Raw genomic sequence first — 18,725 nt, 5'->3', positions numbered from 1 at the left:
GCCAAAGAGTAAATTAAGCTGTAAAAGCATCTAGATAACAACAAATACTTTCCATACAGCAGGCCAAGGTAAAACAAACACCATTGACAGCATGTTCCATCCTTCTTTCTCATCCTTATTCCTTCTTTACAGATTTAAAAAAAAAATTAATACAATTTTTGCCATAATTTTAGTTCTTCAGGAACAAAAAGGCCAGACAGAAACGTAAACAGAACTTCAACTAAGATCTCTGCAGCTGTCAACAGAAGTCTGCACTCTCACGCAACAATGCCATAGTAGCCCTTGGAGAGCAAGCCTGGAGGCAAAAAGGTTCAACCAAGGGAGGCGATTTCAAACATAATTTGCATGAAACATTTTCAATCACACCAGTAGTCTAATTACTTGCTTTTTTTCCTGCCACAACAATCCCCATCATAACAACTGAGCAAGAAATTTGCATGGCTTCACGTCAAAATTACATCAAATCAAACTAAACTACAAGAGAAAGGAAGGAAAGGGCCAATTTCCCAGTCTGGTTAATCACAGGGTCTGTAGATGAAGAACAAGGGCATTACAGAGACGAGAACACGCAAGCAGAAACAGGAATAGAAAAGTTCAACTGGCCCCCATCAAAACAAGCGCAACACGTGCCTCTAAGCTTAGATACCTAAAAAAAAAGACAAATTATACTCCTCAGTGTCAGCAAAATTATTTCCTTGGTAGTCAGCAGAAAGGTATTTTCAGAACTTCTAAGGAGCTCTGGTTGTTAGGAACTGGCTTAAGATGACTCCACCACTGGAAAGCCACCTAGTAACTAGGAAACAGCACTGCATGTAAGCTCTTACCCAACAAGGGCTCCCAGATCCTACGCTGAGGGCACCACACTATGTAAGGAACACCCATACAACATGCAGAACCAAGACATTCCAGGAAGTAAGGTGTCCGAGTAATCAAGGTTCTCAACTTTCACCATGGCGTTGGTGATGTAGCTGCCCTGTGGGAATGCTGCTTATGTTGTGGATAACATCCTGGGAGTACCAGCACAGGAAAGTGGGAGATGCAGGTCCCCTCTGCCTTCTACCTCCTTGAGGAATTAAAATTCTTCAGACAACGTACTAGTCACTAGGACCACAGAAGAGTCTGAAAAGTCATGATCAATCCTTCAAATCATACTGGAGGAGTCCACACTCAGCTCAGAACTGAAGGGTTATGAAGCCTACGAGAATACAACTGACTTAGCAATTTCATTATTCCTCCAAAGTCAAAAGTTCTGGTCTTTGTCAGAGTTATTTCTAATTTTCAGGCTTTTTAGGGTATTCAGTGTATTGGACAAACACGGAGACAAAGTCAAAATAGTACTCTCCACTTTCCTAGTAATTCTAACATGGCAATCAGCTAAATGTAAACAGTAAAAAAAATAAGGCACTTAATGGATACACTTAATGCATGTAATAATTTTTAAAGAATTTACTTTCTCAACCTTTTTCTTGGACAGAAGGAATATCAGCTCACAGATAAGCCCCTTCAGGTGGGGAAGACTGGAATAAGAAAGCATTCACAGAGACAGTATTACAGTGAGAGGGAGATATAATAGTTCCAGCCACTGGAAGTTTAAATCAACAAAGGCTTCCTTTTGCAAGATGAAAAATGTCTTAAATGCTTCGGCAAAACAACACAACAAATCTAGAAAACAACAGCATAAACCAACATTTTTAACGACTATTTGCTGGAGAAGTGGAGTGCAAAGAACAAGGAAGATCTGAGATATGAAAAAGAATAGGAGAACAAACTACACTCTTTGCAGTAAAACAAACAAATACAATGCCAACGAGGCAACAAACGCTCCATTTCTCATAACTCCAACTGTTTTCTTCAGCACTCCTCACCATCACAGCCATTCAAAGACTGCTGTTACAGGAGCAGGGAATGGTATTTCCACTAGGTAGCTAACTTCTAGTACTTGGCATAATAATTTCCTGCAATAAATACCTATAATTAATGGTTGCAATCAGAAAACAGATTCCCCCGAAACATTTATTTGTACAAACTCCACATGCAACTTTTACATAAGCTACGGAAAGAAACCCTGGACCTCCTTCAAGCAAAAGGCTTTGACACAGCAGCACAAAGCTACTGTGGCAACACCCAACTGCCTGGTCTAATTGCATTTCATCAACCAATTCCAAAATGGATTTTAAAATCTGCTGCTTAATTACCATTTCCCCCACTGGGAGTGCAGGATGGTTTGACGGTAATTCCTCACAATTAGAGGAGGCACAATTATAGGCTCCACAAGTCTGCTGTGAATGAAATTTCACCCTGTGGTCTGTGCACAAGACTTGAGGTCACAACCATGAGTTCACCCAAAATGCAGTGGGAGAAATTAGGAGAAGGAGAGTAGGACGGGGAGTTTCCATCTCAAAGAAAAAGGATCAAGAAAATATTTTAAAATTACCATTACATTTACAAATTAAACACTTCTGCTTTTGAACTCTGAGACCATGTCTTCCTGCTGTCACCATGATAAATGCATGAGATATTTGAATGTATTACCTTTATTATTTGTAGCTGAACCCCTTCGTCTGTTTGAGGGCCTTGAAAACAGCCACATATTGTCTCGATAATTCTATCAATTAATTTTTTGCCTGGAGCTGTACTGTCTGGAGCATTCCCTGTCAAGTGCCCATATGCTATAAGTTTCTGGAGAGAAGAAAAAAACTCACATAAATAAGAGCTTAAAAAATTAAGTTGGTTTTTGTTATAATAAATAAATTCACTTGAAAGCTCTAACTTGCACAGAATAATTAAAACAGTACATTTTACCCCATGTCTCATAAAACATCAAGGATTTTTTTAAAACGTCTTCCAGATTTATTCCATTTTCACTCAGCAACTGCAATACAAAGTTTGTCAGCAAGCTTAACATTAAAGCTTTTGTTCATCAGTTAACAATGTTCTAAAATGAACAGGTTCCTAAAAACTAGCTCACATCACACAAGATTTCATAAGCAGTCAGCACACAAATGTTTTTAATACCAGATAAACCAGTTGCAAATGTTTTCTATTTAAAAAGAGAAGATTAGCTAGTAGACTCAGTGTTTCTTCTGTTTTTAAGTGTTCTTTTATCCCTTTCTTTCACTAAGGCTTCAATACTGAGAAGTGGAATTTATTTCAAAATTTTAGTAAAATCCTCTTCTGAACACTTCAGACGTAAGAGTATTTGTAGATCTCTGTGGCCCACCTATTGAAAAATACAGAGTAGCATCATGGTGCAAGAGCTTGCCAGGCATGAATGTGCCTGTGACTGTAAACTGGGTTCATTGTTGGGCTGCTCAGGAAAAGCGAATGGCAAAATTCCAGGCTGAAGAATTTGTTCTGAAAACATTATGGGAGCCTCGGGAGTTTTGAGAAACTAGACATCTCAAATTGAAACTATTTTACAACAATTATGAATAACAAAAATAATCTGCTAATGCTATACCTGCTGTGTTAGTTCAACACATATTTGAACACATGAAAAGAAGTAGTTGTACATAATAAAACTGATGCAAACACATAACTGTGGTAATACATATACTCACATATAAACACATACATACACTACATAATAAATAACATACATTCACCTTTTGTGAGAAATAAATGTTATTTGGTTGTGTGTGCAATAAAGTAAAATAATAAAAATCCCATGACATTATTTGTTACATTCAACTGCACTTCCCCTCTAAAGCAACAGCATTTAAAGTTGACAGTTAAAGCCCATCTTTATACAGACCTGTAAACAATCTAGAGACGTACTGACAATCCTGGGGCACTTGGACTGGCATGCCAATTCAAATGGTAGGAAGTATTTGTCGGCTTCAATGAAGCTTGTCTTTGATTTCACAGGTGGAAGAGTGCTTGAACCAGACTTTGCTTCTCCATGAGGGGGACTAAACAGAATGACTGTATTAGAATGCTGTAAGTGATCACGCAAATAGTTCTCACCACCACGATGTTTATGAATGAAATAAAATATCAAGAAAATTAACACTGGAAAAGACTAACTTCTATGAAGTTAATGTAATGGTAATATGTAAAATATTCTTAACAGCTTTTATAATTCACGTCTCCTTTATGGATCAGGCAAATTGGCCCATTTGCACACTAAGTGGATATTCAGTGGTCCCTGCTGGTTTGAAGGCATAAGACTCGTTTCCTCTCAAATAGGAAAAGACTCCCCTTATTTGATTGGTGAAAACAGAGGGGAAGAAAGGAAATCTGTTCAGTACAATTTCCACATCAAATAATAATTCAGAGATGTCAAGTTTGTTACTACTAGAACCAATAAAAATACAACTTGCCAAAACTAATGATCCTGGAAGTTATTAACTACTCAACTACTATATTAGTTTGGTTCAGTACTTTAGAGAAAGTACACCTATTTTGAAAATGAAATTTTATCTGAACTTCAATCCTGAATATACTCAGGGGAAAAAAACAAATCAACAAACTAACAAAACAAAATTCCTCAAACCTTTACCCTATCTCTGCTTCAGGTGACACCACAGAATTTAAGAGTTCAGTGATTACCAATATATCACACTTGGGCAAAGTATCTGAAATGGCTAACTGTACAAAAGCAAGAAAATTATGAGCTGTTGAAGTTTTATTGCTTACAGCACCTTTAAAAAGGTCATGCTCATTAATACGTATCGAAGAAGGGTCATTAAGAATGGGTCATTTTTCACTAATTTGTGTGCTTCAATGCAGTTTGCCTTTGGCTCAAAGCAAGACATTCAGATTTTTTATTTCACAGAAAGCTTATCACCTATCATCCATAAAGTAATCCTGACCTTTTTTGTGCACACACAGGTATCTTTACATTAAAGGTAAACTACACTGTCTTACACAGACTTCACAAGCAGTATTAAAAAAAAAAGGCACGTAACAGCATATTCTGTAGTGAAGGATTGTAAAATTCTAGCAGAAATTCAAAGAGATCTTTATAGAATAACTATATTCAAATACAGGTCCTATGCATGTTGCAAATAAAATCAGATGCTTCAAGGAATGCATTCAATTTCACGTTCCTGAAGTGAAAGAATGAACTGCCAAGAGTTTATTATAAATCTAAGGAATGATTGCAGTCCCACGCATCATGAAGTGAGCCTTAAACTAATCAATATACATTAGTTTCAACTTTTCATGGAGCAAGCTGCATTGTCCTTGAGATGATTGGTACCACATTCCAACAGACCTCCTTGTTTAGGTTGTCTAAAAAGGGCAGCCAAATTCTAAGTCTTAACAGTGAACAATTAGTGTTAAGATGCTACTTTCTACGAAATAACATTTCTTTTAAAGGTTTAATTTATCCCTACATATTTTTTTCCTGAAGAAAATCAGAGGTTTGTTTTTCTGTTGGATGTGCAACTCTATTTATTGCCCTGTATTGTTTTGCTGGAAGCAGAGCTCTTTTGAACAAAACCCCAATCAGATAAGTTGCAGAGGAAGTACACGATTCTTCTATGTTCTTAAACCTCTCTGAAATTCTTATGAAAGCTTTTCTCTGAGGAATGAAAGGGTGGTTATCTCTTGCTTATGTCATGACAAGACTGTTCCTCATCTAGCGATTATGTTTATTGAAACCATTAAAATTAAGTTAAAAAGAGCACTCCAGAAATAAACCCAGAATTGTTCAAAACAAGGAGCAGGCCATGATGAGATTCTGGAAATGATGAACCCAGGCCAGAGCAAGCTACTGACTAAGCCTGAAGCTTCTCTTAATTGAAAGCTATTTTAAAATGGGTAAAATATTAAGTATGGAAGATGAAGCACCTTTGTCTATGGAAAAGCAACTCAATATCCTCATCACATTACTGATGATGTAAGGGAAGGAGATAGCAGAGAGGGGAGAATAGATACTCAAAAGGATTTTTCTTCTTAATGTCAGTGAATTGCTTCTGTTGGTTTGTTGGTTTTTTGTTGTTTTTTTTTCCCAGCAGACTCTAAAACCAGAAACTATCCTCAAAACTATCTTCCACCAAGGCATCTACCAAGCATGAGAATGATGAAATACGTTGATCTTTATGTATCAGATAGAAAAAGGCTAAGGTATGTATCAAACAATGGATTTTGAAAACCATTTTGGAAGCATTTGCTGTGTACCAGTTATACAAATCAGCCTGCACTTTTCCATTCCCCTCCACTCCACTACCAAATACCAGCTCTGTTTAAAAAACAAACAACAAAAGAAGAAGTTTTCCACGCAAAACTTCGGGAAGGTGGAAATTATCTATTTTTCAATGCATTCCAGGTTAACTCTGAGATTAGTTACCTTGAACAGGGACTGGAAAATTTTAAAGAATCATCATTAGAAGTCCCTTGATAGGGTATTCAAATCTCAATTACAGAAATAAGAAGCTGAAAATAATTTGATAAACTAGAAGTTTATCTATTCTAAGGCCTAGAAAAACAGTATTTTCTACTGCATCTAAAAAATTTGACTCTACAGTAAGAACAGGGAAGTCCACCCACAATTTCCAAGTCCAGCAATGCCTTCATAGCAGCAAAAGCTACTGTCAAAATAAAAGACAGCATTGAAGAAATCAAAATTTATTTAAAAATGTACACAGGCAGACACATTCTACTCCCAAAATAAACACAACTTCAGATATTATTAGGACAGAAATGAAGCACCCAAAGTTCAGAAATGGCTGAATCATACTTGTATAAATAATTATAATTCAGCGCTCTCATTAGTTTTAGCATGGTATTTAACTACAGGATCAGATATTACCTTTCCTTATTCAGTGCCCAGAACAAACACCTCTCACTGAATATTTAACATTAAGGTGTTTTTTTTTCCTTATCATGCTTTTTACAATGTGGACTTCTGCTTTATTTATACTTCTCTAGGAAAACCTTATTATAAATCCACATTATTTCTTTCTGTCTGAGACAGTCTTGTGGTGCTAGATACAACACTCTGAACACTACAAAAAATATTAAATGTATTTTTACAATCCTACTATGAGCTAATAGTATTGACTTTATTTTGCTGGTGGAAAGTGAAGCACAGTCTCAGTCAGATGCACCCACTAAGGTTTATGTGTTCAATTTGATAAGCTGCAAGACTAAATTTTTCAGACTAAATTATTCGATATTAAGTTTTCCTTTACATATTCTGAAATGAAGTTCCCACTGGCTTTCCTTCCAGCTAGACGTGCTTACACTTTCCAAGTAAAAACCTGTAGATTCCAGCCCAAACACCTAGGGGATGAAGCAGAAATCATTAGAAGCCAATTTTGACAGCTGTGGTTTAAATGATTTGCCCAAACCAGGGCAGAACACAGATCCCCAAGCAGCTCTCATCTGCTTAAGCTGTAAGAACGCTTTCATCATCAGTTTCACACTCTGATCTGATTCTTTTAACAAGTGGTATAAAAAGTCCTCATCACACAGCCCTGACTCACAGTTAGTAATGTACACTGGATGAGGAAGAAGATCCTGTGGAACATGTAAATACTAATAATGCACTCCACAGTTTACCAATACTTAAAAATTTAGTTGCTGATAGCAGAACAGTGCTAAATGTCAAATGTTGGTTCTACCTTCACACATAGATTAATTGCCTTCACAAATCTACACCTATTCCCTAACAAGGTCCTTTCCACACACTGTCTTTTCAAATTACATTGGTTTTCTCTGCTCATTTCAACTTCCTCATCCCTATCTCCTCCCCTTGCTCGCTCACAATTCAAGTCTTTTATCTGCATTCCAGGCTCTTTCCCCCTTCTCCGAACCTGCTTCAAGGCTCCTCCACCAATATAAAGAAAGAAATTTCTATGCCACCCACAAAGACCTTTTCCAATCTTGATTCTTATTTCCTAAGTTCCCTGGCCAGACAGTATCAGCCTGCTCTCTCTAAGCTATTTTCTGAAGCTAGTCCCAAGCCTTGTGCCTTGCACCAGAACAGCTAGTCACATAAACAGCACTATTTGCACATTTCCAGATACTACTAGCCATCCAAAATATGTTAAAAATACTTTTTAGAGAGAGCCTGTATTCCCACTGCAGAATAAGTATGGTACACATTTTAGCATGTTAAAAGCACTATCACTTAATACAATGAACTATCACATACCTTTGCTTTTCAGTTTCAGCCTTTATTTCCTCTGTAAAATGAAACAAAGGCATAGTTATAGAAATGGTGTCACAACAACAAATATAAAATTAAATAACTGAAAATGTCTGGAAAGCAAAACTATTTAGGCAAACATTTGAAACCAGGATTAGTATACAACAGAAAATACATGTTTACAAGCAGTTTCATAAGTACTTCTACTCTTCGCCTGCATTGATTGCAAACTGTATCAAAATTACTTCACGAATCTATATTCACAACTGAATGCTTAAATTTGCATCAGTTCATGACAGCTAAACACCACATCCCTGGAATGTTTCTGCCAAGGCATGGAAAACTGTTTTCACAGCTCACATACATAGAAATAACAAGGCAAACTAAAACATTATTAGAACTATTAATTTATCTATAAAAGATATGAAGTACACACTGCTTGTTACATGAGGCATATACAGAAAAAAAAGGCGCAGATTATACAGAAAAAAAACCCCCGAAACAAACAACCCACCACCACTGGTTCTTCTGTGAAACCTTAATGACCAGTTATCACATTTGGTTTTAAACAGTTTTAGATACCACAGTAAATGACTAAGGGGGAGGAAAATTTTGTAGTGCCTCTATTTCATACTATTTTAAAATACATTAAAACAGAAGGACTAAGACTTTAATGCTTTTGACAAATACTTCAAGTAATTGTTTTACAGTATATTTTCAACATAATATTAAGTTACTGAAACTAATTTTAGGAAATATCTTCGATTTCAAAAGTAGTCTTGTCTGCATGTTCTAGTCATTTTGCATGGTTAAATCATAGGGAATTTCATAAAGCCTAGTTTTCCAATGTTGTAGGAATACATTCTTGAAATATATACAGGATCAAAAATGGATGGAGATATATATATATATATATATATATATATATATATATATATGTATGAGTGTTATAAGAAATCATCTCAGGAAGTCTGTTCTAACACCAAGGCCTGCTCAAACATGCAAAACCATAAACAACTAAACACAACACCTTACTTTGATTTTTGTGTATAAGCTTTAAACTAGTGGCATGGACTGATTCTGATGAAACCCACACCAATTTCATATTTCTAACTAAGTTCCCATGCAGCAAAAGCACACTTCGCCTGTGTCCTGTCCCTCATTTACCATTTCACACAGTCACACTAATTCACTTACCTAACACAGGTTCTCAAGTTTGGCATTTTATCACAAATCACGAGCAACGAATATGTTTACTCATAGACTTGCCCAACATCAAGAAATGTGAGCAAAATGAACACACACCAACCCAAAATCTACATCTTATTTCTGATATGACTGATGTTCATGTTTATCCCCAGTAAGGCCCAGGTTAGCAGGTCAGTGGTTCATGCCAGAAACAGCTAGTCCAGAGGTTGTTCAAATGTGCATTACTCAGGATTGTTCAAAACATGAAAATAATTCCATATTCCAGACATTCAGTATTCCTCAATAAGTAACAATAATAACAACAATAACCTAATAGCAACGCTTTAGGAAAGTATGCCTTCGTCTCAGGTTATGACATTCAATCCACTTACTTGCTTGAAAACAAATTCCTGACCAACAGGAAGGAGATGAAACTCTTTTCCTCCCTCCAGCATCTTCATACCTCCCATAATTTTACCTCCCACCTTAGCATTCTCAGGAACTCTGCTCCCTGAGATGCTCTGAAGTCTGTCCAACAAACATTACTAAGCAACAGAGACAACAGAATGGCTTCCAAGTTTAAAGTTTGCAACTAAATCCACAAAACTGAGCAGAAGTAAAAAGCTCATGTAACTGTCAATCTAATTAAATGTTACTACTGTTTCAAGCAGCATTGCCTAAACCTATTAATGCGAAAGTACAGATTTTGTAACCTTTGTTAAATAAAAAGAAAGGTTCTTATAGTAGTCGACATCAACTATTTTTAGAAGGCCAAAATATTTTTAATGGCAGATAAGCACATGATATGATACTATTACTATGAATGAGGTAGAGATCAGACTTGAACTTTACTTTTACTCTTGAGAATAGAGAAAACCTAATATCCTTCACTGTGTGACTGCTCCCTCTGCCCTCCACATCAAAACACAAGTTAATCACAGTACAATTTCATGGTCATGTAACAACCACATCCAGTAGTAAGCATACAAAAATTCAAGAAGCATTATCAGCAGAAAAACAGATTATAACAAAGGTAACTAACAATTTTCACACTAGATAAATAATCTGTTAAAGACAAATCAAAAGGAACTGACTGATACAATCTTTTAAATGGGAAAAAGTAATCCCTGTAAAACTAAAAATTAGCTAGAGAAAGAAGATGTCAGGCTTGAAAACATAGGCTACTTCCTTGTTTTGCTCTCCCTCTCCCCAACCCACAACCAAAACCACAACAGAGAGGATCCAAGAGCTGGAAAAGCTTATCTCAACATCACCATTGATTTTGGGAAGGAAAAGGAAAAGAGGATGTAAAATGCTGAAACAGGGGAATAAGACTGTAGAAAAGGACTACAGCTTTTGGAGTCTTCCTCTGTATTATCTGTGACACAAATACAGAATTACTATGGAAAACAGTTCAGATTATTCTAGGGAATTGAAAGGATTATGTATCCTAAAATGGAACTAATTGTACTAGTATTTAGTACTTTCAAATAAAATGACACAATAAATCCCTCCTGAACTCTCAAATTCACACACAGCTCCAGAAGACCACATCTTTATAGATCTCTATCACAGAATTAATGGAAATCTATGTGGCTTTTGCACAGAGAAGCTAGAACTGATCAAAGAGATGCATTATTTTGCAGTTTTACAATGGTATGCAGCAACCGTTTCACCACGCAGGTGAAATGAGTCATGTACAACAGTTTCAACATAATTTTCCATTGCATCTACACTTCTACAGACCATCATAATTTCAAAGTCTCTGAAAACGTGGAAAACCTTTGTTGTTGGTTTTGGCTTGGTCGGAGCTCATCTTCTTCACAGTAGGTTATATGGTACTGTGTTTTGGATTTGTGCTGGAAACACTGTTGACAACTCAGGGATATTTAGTTACTGCTGAGTAGCACCTACAGAAGAGTCAAGGCCTTTTTTAGCTTCTCACCCCACCCCAACAGTCAGCAGGCTGAGGGTGCACAAGTTGTTCGGAAGGGACACAGTCGGGACAGCTGACCCCAACTGACCACAGGAATATTTCATGCCATATGGTGTCATGCTCAGAAAATATTGTGTGTGTGTGTGTCTACATGTGTGTGTGCATGTATAGTTTGCCTGTCGCTGCTTGGAGACTGGCTGGGCATTGGTCACCTGGTGGTGAGCTACTGCCATTTTCTTTTTTTTTCACCACTCATGTTTCTGAGGTTTATTTACTCCTCCCCCGTTTTTTGTTGTTTTGTTTTTTTTTTTTTTTTTGCTTATTGACCTGTCTTTATCTCAACCCACAGTTTTTTGTAAGAGGTTTCATGAGGCTTAGCTGCTGGCCAGAGGTAAACCACTACAACAGGTATCCATAATACTTTTCTCACCTCTCCAGCTTTAATTCACTATTTCAGCACATAATTTGAAAGTTTTTCCTTACCCTCTTCAGACTGCTCATCATTTTTGTATATAAAAAAAAAAAACAACTAGTTTCCAGTTTTCTCCTTTTTCCTTTAACACCTTATAACCAGCTAGTCTCACTTGCAACTATAAAATTAACAAATCTCTCTGTAAAGATATATAATGGCCAGTCTTCGCGAACGAAGATTTTGGGAAAGGTCTTTTACCTTTCCAGCCTGCGCAATGGATTTTTTAGGTGAGACACAGCCTGCGCTGAACTGAGCCCACCCTTTAATCCTAAGGTTCATCTGCCGGGGCCAAGCAAGCTTGGACAATGGCAGTGAGGTCCTCAGGACGTAGGTTTGTTTAGAGTGACCTTCTCATAGATGGGTGGCCTCACAGGGCTAACGAGCTCCATCTGCCTGGGGGACCGGGGAATCGAACCTGGGTCGCAGCAGTGAGAGTGCCGCATCCTAACCATTAGGCCACCAGGGGTCCCTTCTGTAAAGATAAAGGTAAGACTTCATCTGCAAGGGTCAAGGAGGTCAAGCCGCTGCTGTGGACGATACCAGTCTATAACACGAAACAAACTCCAGCTTAGATCTAATTCACTGTTTACCCCCCTCCCCAATTCAATTCAAAGCATCATTTAAAACTTAACTACACTGAAGGATATCTCTAATTCCCATTTGAAATTTGCTTATGACTGGATTATTCCATTGGTTCCTATGCCAACATCCCTCTGCATCTGAAACAGACCCTCTCTTCTAGGCTGTCTTTAGGTAATATTTCTTCTGATTACCTAAATATGCTGTCATACCATGTAAAGTATAAATATCTTACAATTATACTTTGGTAGAACTCAAGGATAACACTCTCATCAAGTAAGGGATAACCGAATTGTTACCTATAGGAAAGCTACATAGATTCTACAATATCAACATAAAATTGTACATTAGATTACAGGAAAAAGAATTCTTATGGAACTTGCTATTGGGAATAATGCAAACTATTTACCATAAAATGGAAAAATACAAATTCATTACAAAATACGATGCTAGGAAAACCCCCACACTTACAAGCATTTATTACATATCTCTCATTAAATTTTTCCATTCTTGCATCAGAATTGTATTCAAAAATGAAGAGCATGTTGTGTTCCCTCAATACTATATCCTAAACAACTGGCATTCCCTGCCAGAGAAGTACATACATAAGTCTCAATTCTACAAGGATCTGCATATCTAAAGCCTAATATTCACCATAAACATGAGAATAAAAGTTCATTTACTTAACTGAAAGTAAATATTTTGGAATAGAAAACACCCTACATTCTCACTGGAAAAAAGAATTACCTCATAGAAATAACATCCAAAATGTATACATGTGCTCCTCTGCTCACTGGAGGAGAGATAGAAGAAGATACTCTTCCACTTGGTATTAAAAAAAAAAAGGCAAAAAATGTATGCAGATGACTAAAAAATTACAACAATAATACACCTAAAAACAAACAAGTATTAAATATATAATGAATTCAAACCAGTAAGCACTGGCATTTTAAAGAACTGTAACCATCCTGGTAATCAGAAGGCAGCACCAGCCCAAGCAGCACAGGTTGCAATACTTCAAGGAAACCAATCAATGTTTGGAGTTCACATGACTTATACCATATAAGACTACTGTGAGAAGGAACCAATCTGAATTAAATTCTTTCAAGCCAAAGCCAGTGGATGAGATCCAAGGAACATGCAGGGAAGAGGAACTTAAATTATATTGTTATCTATAGTTTAAAAAAAGAGTGAAATTCTATTATAACATTAAAAGCTGTGCTTGAATTGACTTTGCATTCTTTCATCCAAGTATTCTAGTGACTGTCTCCAACATCACACAAAATATTTGGCAACCAAGAGATTTAAAAAAACCCAAGTTTTCATCTTAACAATATTGACACTGTCCTTCTCAATGTCAAGGCATCTGGAAACCCTCAAGGACATAGCAGTCTAAAGGTACTTGTGCTCACTGTACTCTAAGTTATATAAAACTAGAAATTCACCCTTTATTTGAAGAGAACTTTAATTAACTACATTCCCAACTATGTAATAAGGTTATTACACATATGGTAACAGTTTAATTACAAAAATTTACCAAACTGGAGCTCACACTAGTAAAGCCATGTAAACTTCATGGGAATAAAAGAAGTCCACAAAAAAATTTCTCCCTCAGTGAGATAAAATTCTAAGTACATCATGCTAAGTTCTCCCCCAAACAGGTTATTAGAATATATTTCTAAATAAATATCTGACACTTGGTTTTTTCTGGATATCTGTTAACTTCAAGCAGTGTCAAAAAGTCTCTTGCCTATTCAGCTAAAGTAGGGAAGCATTAACACCCAAAAGCCACTAACAGACTTCAGAAAAAAACTAAAATAATCATGTCTAAGGAGACCCAACAACAGAACTGGAGAAGCATCCAGCCATTTTTAATTCAAGGTCCGTTGCATTCAGACAATAACAATTCAGAGATGACCTCTGTGGGCAGCTTCTGCCAAGTCAGTACATGTAAGAAAAACAGCAAGTTTATGTAAAAACACATGCTGCAAATTTAGCACTTGCTTTTACTCAAACATTGTTCCTAATAACTAAACTGTTTACAGTTCTTCCACAAAGCTTAAGATTTGCCAAGAGACACACAGTATCCAGAACACACAGAGAGATTTTCTTCGTGCTTCCAGCTGATGACTCTTCTTGGTCCCACAGAGCCTTCACCTCACTGCTTCTGAACTCTGAATTACTCCAGCTTCAATAAGTTTTCTCGTGCTGAAGATGCATAGAGAAGAGTAACTAGCAAACTCAGATTATGGTACTTTCCTCTCTCATTTCTTTTTTACCTGTAGCAATGTAATTAACTTTCAATAACTTTTAACGCATCTATTTTCAATAGTAAACCATATCAGTGTATGCAAATAGCAAGTAGACAACAAAATTAATGCTTTTTAATAAGCCTCACTGGGATCTCAGATCACCATAGAATAATTAAACAGTTTAGTACAATACTGTAATTCCCCTAGATCATCAAATCAGGTTGACCTGCCTCAAACTGCTAGTAGTGCATGCAAGTTCATTATAGGAAGACAGTACTGAAACAATCAGTATTTTGGGTAGCCTGCAGAAGAAACCACTCCTTATGAAAGATGAAATTGTTCCTTAAATGGAATTCCCAAGATACATATGATAGCACTATGTCTCCCTGTAAATCCTGTAAACAGCTTTCTCAACCATGCCTTCCAGGATGCAGAGAGATCTCTCCTCCCTTCCCTCAAATCCTCTCGAACATAGGGACTACAAATACAGATGCAAGTGCAAGCACATATAGCATCAAAGTGTGAATTTTACCTGTGTATATTCTTCCCATTGTAGAATACCATGAGTGCTTCTTCTCCCACAAAATTCCTGAGCCCATCTACAGTTTATTTACACACCTGTATGACTGTTGGTATTTGCTGGGGTCAATTAACCTTTCATTATACCTTGTTTACTCTGTTTGCAAAATTACAGCTCGCATAGCTATGGTACATGGACGGAAAAGAGCAAAGTTCTGTGCAGACTTAAGAAAATTGCTGCTGTGGTCTTCACTTAGCATTTATATGGTAGGAAATAATTTTTGTACAGACAAACAAAAGAATCTTAAGAGTATATTTGAACACTTCAACTTGCTTTCCATTCCAACATATTATACTATTGCTTCTTCATGTTTACAGGTATTGAAGGAGTAACTAAGGAAGCAGATTAAACACGCTATTTAAGCAGCGGCATTCCAAACAAACAGCAACTACATTTTGAGTCTGATAACTTTTGATGAAAATCTGTGTAAACTCTCTTTGTTGTGCTCTATAGAACCCTCTACTCAACTGAAATGCTAAGTCATACTTCATTATCTTTGAAAAGCATGGAGCAGCAACCTTTGAAGCACATAGGAAAATATTTATGTGTACATACACACAAGGTAAAAACTCAAAAGTCACGAACCCAAACTTTGTACAAGCGAAACGCTTAAACTTTAGATGACACTAGTCCTCTGAAGAAAGTACTAATACAATAAAGGAACATTTTATGTTGTTACTTCCCATGCCATATTTTCTGCTATGTTAAAGGTTTGCAGCAAATCCTGTTGGAAGTATTTCTCTAATTTTATATCTGCAATTCAAAAGATAATATGTCTGATGGGTTTTTTATCTGTGAAGCAATCTTCTCACCTATTCTCCATTTTCTCCTCAGCCATTTTTAGACATTCATACAGAACTACAACTTGTCCCCAGCCCTGCTCACAATACACCATTCAGGAATATACAACTCTGGTATAATTTCAGAAACCTGAATGCACAACCTGTCTTCATTCAGTCAGCCTTAGTACCTACTCCTTCAGCTTATTAAATGTGACATTTTCAAATAAAGAATCACTGGCAAATCTACAGAAAAGCAGAAACTACTATAGTGGCCTCATTCTATTTAAAATTAATTCAGAATAATTCAATCCAGTGGGTCTTTATAACTGGATTTTCTGTAATAATCTTTCCATTTGCTAAACCAAGTTGAGACTACTGTCAAGTTGCTTCACTGACTACTTGAGAAGAGGAGGTTACACATTACCAAGGATAACTGAATTGTAGCCATTATTAGTAGCATTTATATTCTAACACACGGCTAAAAAGCTCATTTTCTGAAGCAGTAAATTCCTCTGCTTCCCCTCAATATTATATGAGTCCCTATCCCTTATTAAATCTACAGCAAACTCTCAGCAGTATCCAAACTTTCGTCTTTTCTTAGATCAAAATCAAAGAACGGAAAGAGACCCTTTATTTACATCTTTAAACACAGTTATGAGAAGAGGACAGTCAGGTACATTCATTTTAACCTTTCAAATACCTTTTTCCAGCCTCCTCCTCCTGCCTTTGTATATCAGTTTCAAGCCCAGAACTCATGGCACAAGTTGTTGAAAAGGTGCATTAATATACACCAAATACACACTGACATAACCAGATTACAGACAGGATCCTGCTTAGAGATACAGTTTTTCAATGTGCTTTAATCCAGTCTGAGGGTGACCTCCAAAAAAAAAGTTGCTGCCTCCTACACCACATCTGTCTGTGCTTATTTGCACACTCCTTATACAATCACTACCAAAGCACCAAGCTTTAATAGCTTGACAAATTCAGTTTTCATTGGGTCAGTGAGCTCTTTCAACTCCCTGTAGACTTACATGACCCTGAGTTGCCACGTGTGCGTCATGTTTTGGGAAAGAAGAGCTGGATCAGAATTGCTCATTGCAGTGGATGTCTAAAAGTATGCTGGAATAAATATACTGCAAAACTCTATGAAGTTTACCCACTGTTTCATCAGCATTACTTTTTTTTTTAAGTGAAGTAAGTTTTGCAAGGACAATAATGTTTCTTTATCGTGAAAGGGTGGGGAAGTCTGCAGCTGTATATTCCTCTTCATATTCACAATGTGTATAGTTTTTCTGACCCTTCTTTCTCATGTCCCACATTAAAATACTTGTGAGTTGCATAAATTCTGATTCTAGAGGTTACAACCCCAGCAACACAGCAACAGCTATCCACATGGAGGTAGGTAGCACATGGCGAAAATAGCATAAATTTAACTCCACTCAGTTATTTTTATTCCTTTTTTGTAACTTTTGCTGCTTAAAGAAAGTAGGTAGCATACATAAGCTGTGCAGACAGATGAGGCAACTACTACTCAGAACAAAGGATGACTATTCAGCAAGAAAAACTTACAATGTTAACGTGCTAAACAGCAAAAACTTTTTTGCTACTTAACATCTCTTTCCTCCTGACTGCATCATCAATCTAAATTAAGCCAGTACAACTGTCTGTGCACGCCTGCTATAAAATTGCAGAGGGACTTTACCAGTTCAAAAGTAACAAAGTAACACTGGATTAAGAAGGTAAATGTTAAAGTTTTTACCTTAAATTTTAAAAGACTTCCAAACCAAACCAAAGCAAAACAAGCATGTATCAGTTCCTTCAGCCTGTTTTGCCATGTGGCTAAGGGCAGGATGGAGAAGAAAACTAATAAGAAAACAAATGCTTTAGCTGGTATTACTACTGCTGCTAGGGAAATATGGTTTGTTAATTTATAACGGACTGGAATCACAGAAAGATCAGAAAATGAAATTCAATGGAAACATGAGAACCTGTGTTGAGGGAGATAATTTATTTCTTTACTAAAGAATATGAGGACAAAATACTGCAGAGAAACAACCAAAATAAGACAGACTCCCTACAAGAGTTTGATCAAAGGATATACTACAATTATTCAGGTTCAGATAACTATATTTTACAGAAAAAGCCATTTCACCAACTCAGTGCAACAGTATACAGATCAGTATAAAAAAAGATTCTTACCAATGTCTCTCATGAAAATACCAACATGCTGGACTAAGAAAAGCACTGCAAGTCTTTGGAGACAAAACAAAAAACCACCAGAAAAAGCAACTTCTCTGCCTCAGTAATTGATTTTTCAAATATTCTTGCACAGAATCATAATTGCCATCTAACTAACTCGTAGCAAGGTAAAAGAAACTAACAATCAATTGTAAATTCCATAACAGAGGGATTATAATCAGCATAATTCTTGAGAGAAGTCAAGTTTATATTTATATACAAAGCACTCTGTATGTGTGAATTCCTGCAAATACCTGTAACTCCCCTAAAAAGAGTTGTGAATCTAGTAATTGAATTAAGTTTCAAACTTAAGGGAAGGGGACAAGGTTAAGCTTGAGGGATGATGCAATTTAATGGTCTGAAATAATACACAACTTCTGCAGTCTCTCTACAATAGTTCATGCAAGACAACAGACTCACCCCCACTCTTGTTTACCTGAGTCAACTGATGGGGTACATTAGTTTCTCAGCATATTCACCAAAGAGAAAATAGAGTGAAAAATCAGGACAGATATTCTCAATAGCATGTATTGCAGAGAGACTCAATACATTCAATCCTCCTATCAATTTTCTCAAATGTTCATTAGTTCACTTGAT

The 18,725-nt window shown here is 36.6% G+C and overlaps 1 protein-coding gene across 2 annotated transcripts in view; it reads right to left on the bottom strand.

Annotated features, from left to right (window-relative positions):
* Positions 1–18,725, bottom strand: part of ARFGEF1 (ADP ribosylation factor guanine nucleotide exchange factor 1) — a 90,340-nt gene that overhangs the window by 54,869 nt on the left and 16,746 nt on the right. For both annotated transcript variants that reach the window (XM_027699228.1, XM_027699137.1), the window contains exons 2-4: positions 8,105–8,135; positions 3,755–3,911; positions 2,533–2,679 (exon numbers count right to left, since the gene is read on the bottom strand). In XM_027699228.1, coding sequence (XP_027555029.1) covers positions 2,533–2,679; positions 3,755–3,911; positions 8,105–8,135 — 335 coding nt within the window. The remainder of the gene's footprint in view (positions 1–2,532; positions 2,680–3,754; positions 3,912–8,104; positions 8,136–18,725) is intronic.

Source organism: Neopelma chrysocephalum, unplaced genomic scaffold (genome assembly GCF_003984885.1).
Source record: "Neopelma chrysocephalum unplaced genomic scaffold, ASM398488v2 Primary Assembly neopelma1_22, whole genome shotgun sequence".
NCBI classification, from domain to species: Eukaryota; Metazoa; Chordata; class Aves; order Passeriformes; family Pipridae; genus Neopelma; species Neopelma chrysocephalum.
This window is presented reverse-complemented; position numbering and strand designations above follow the sequence as displayed.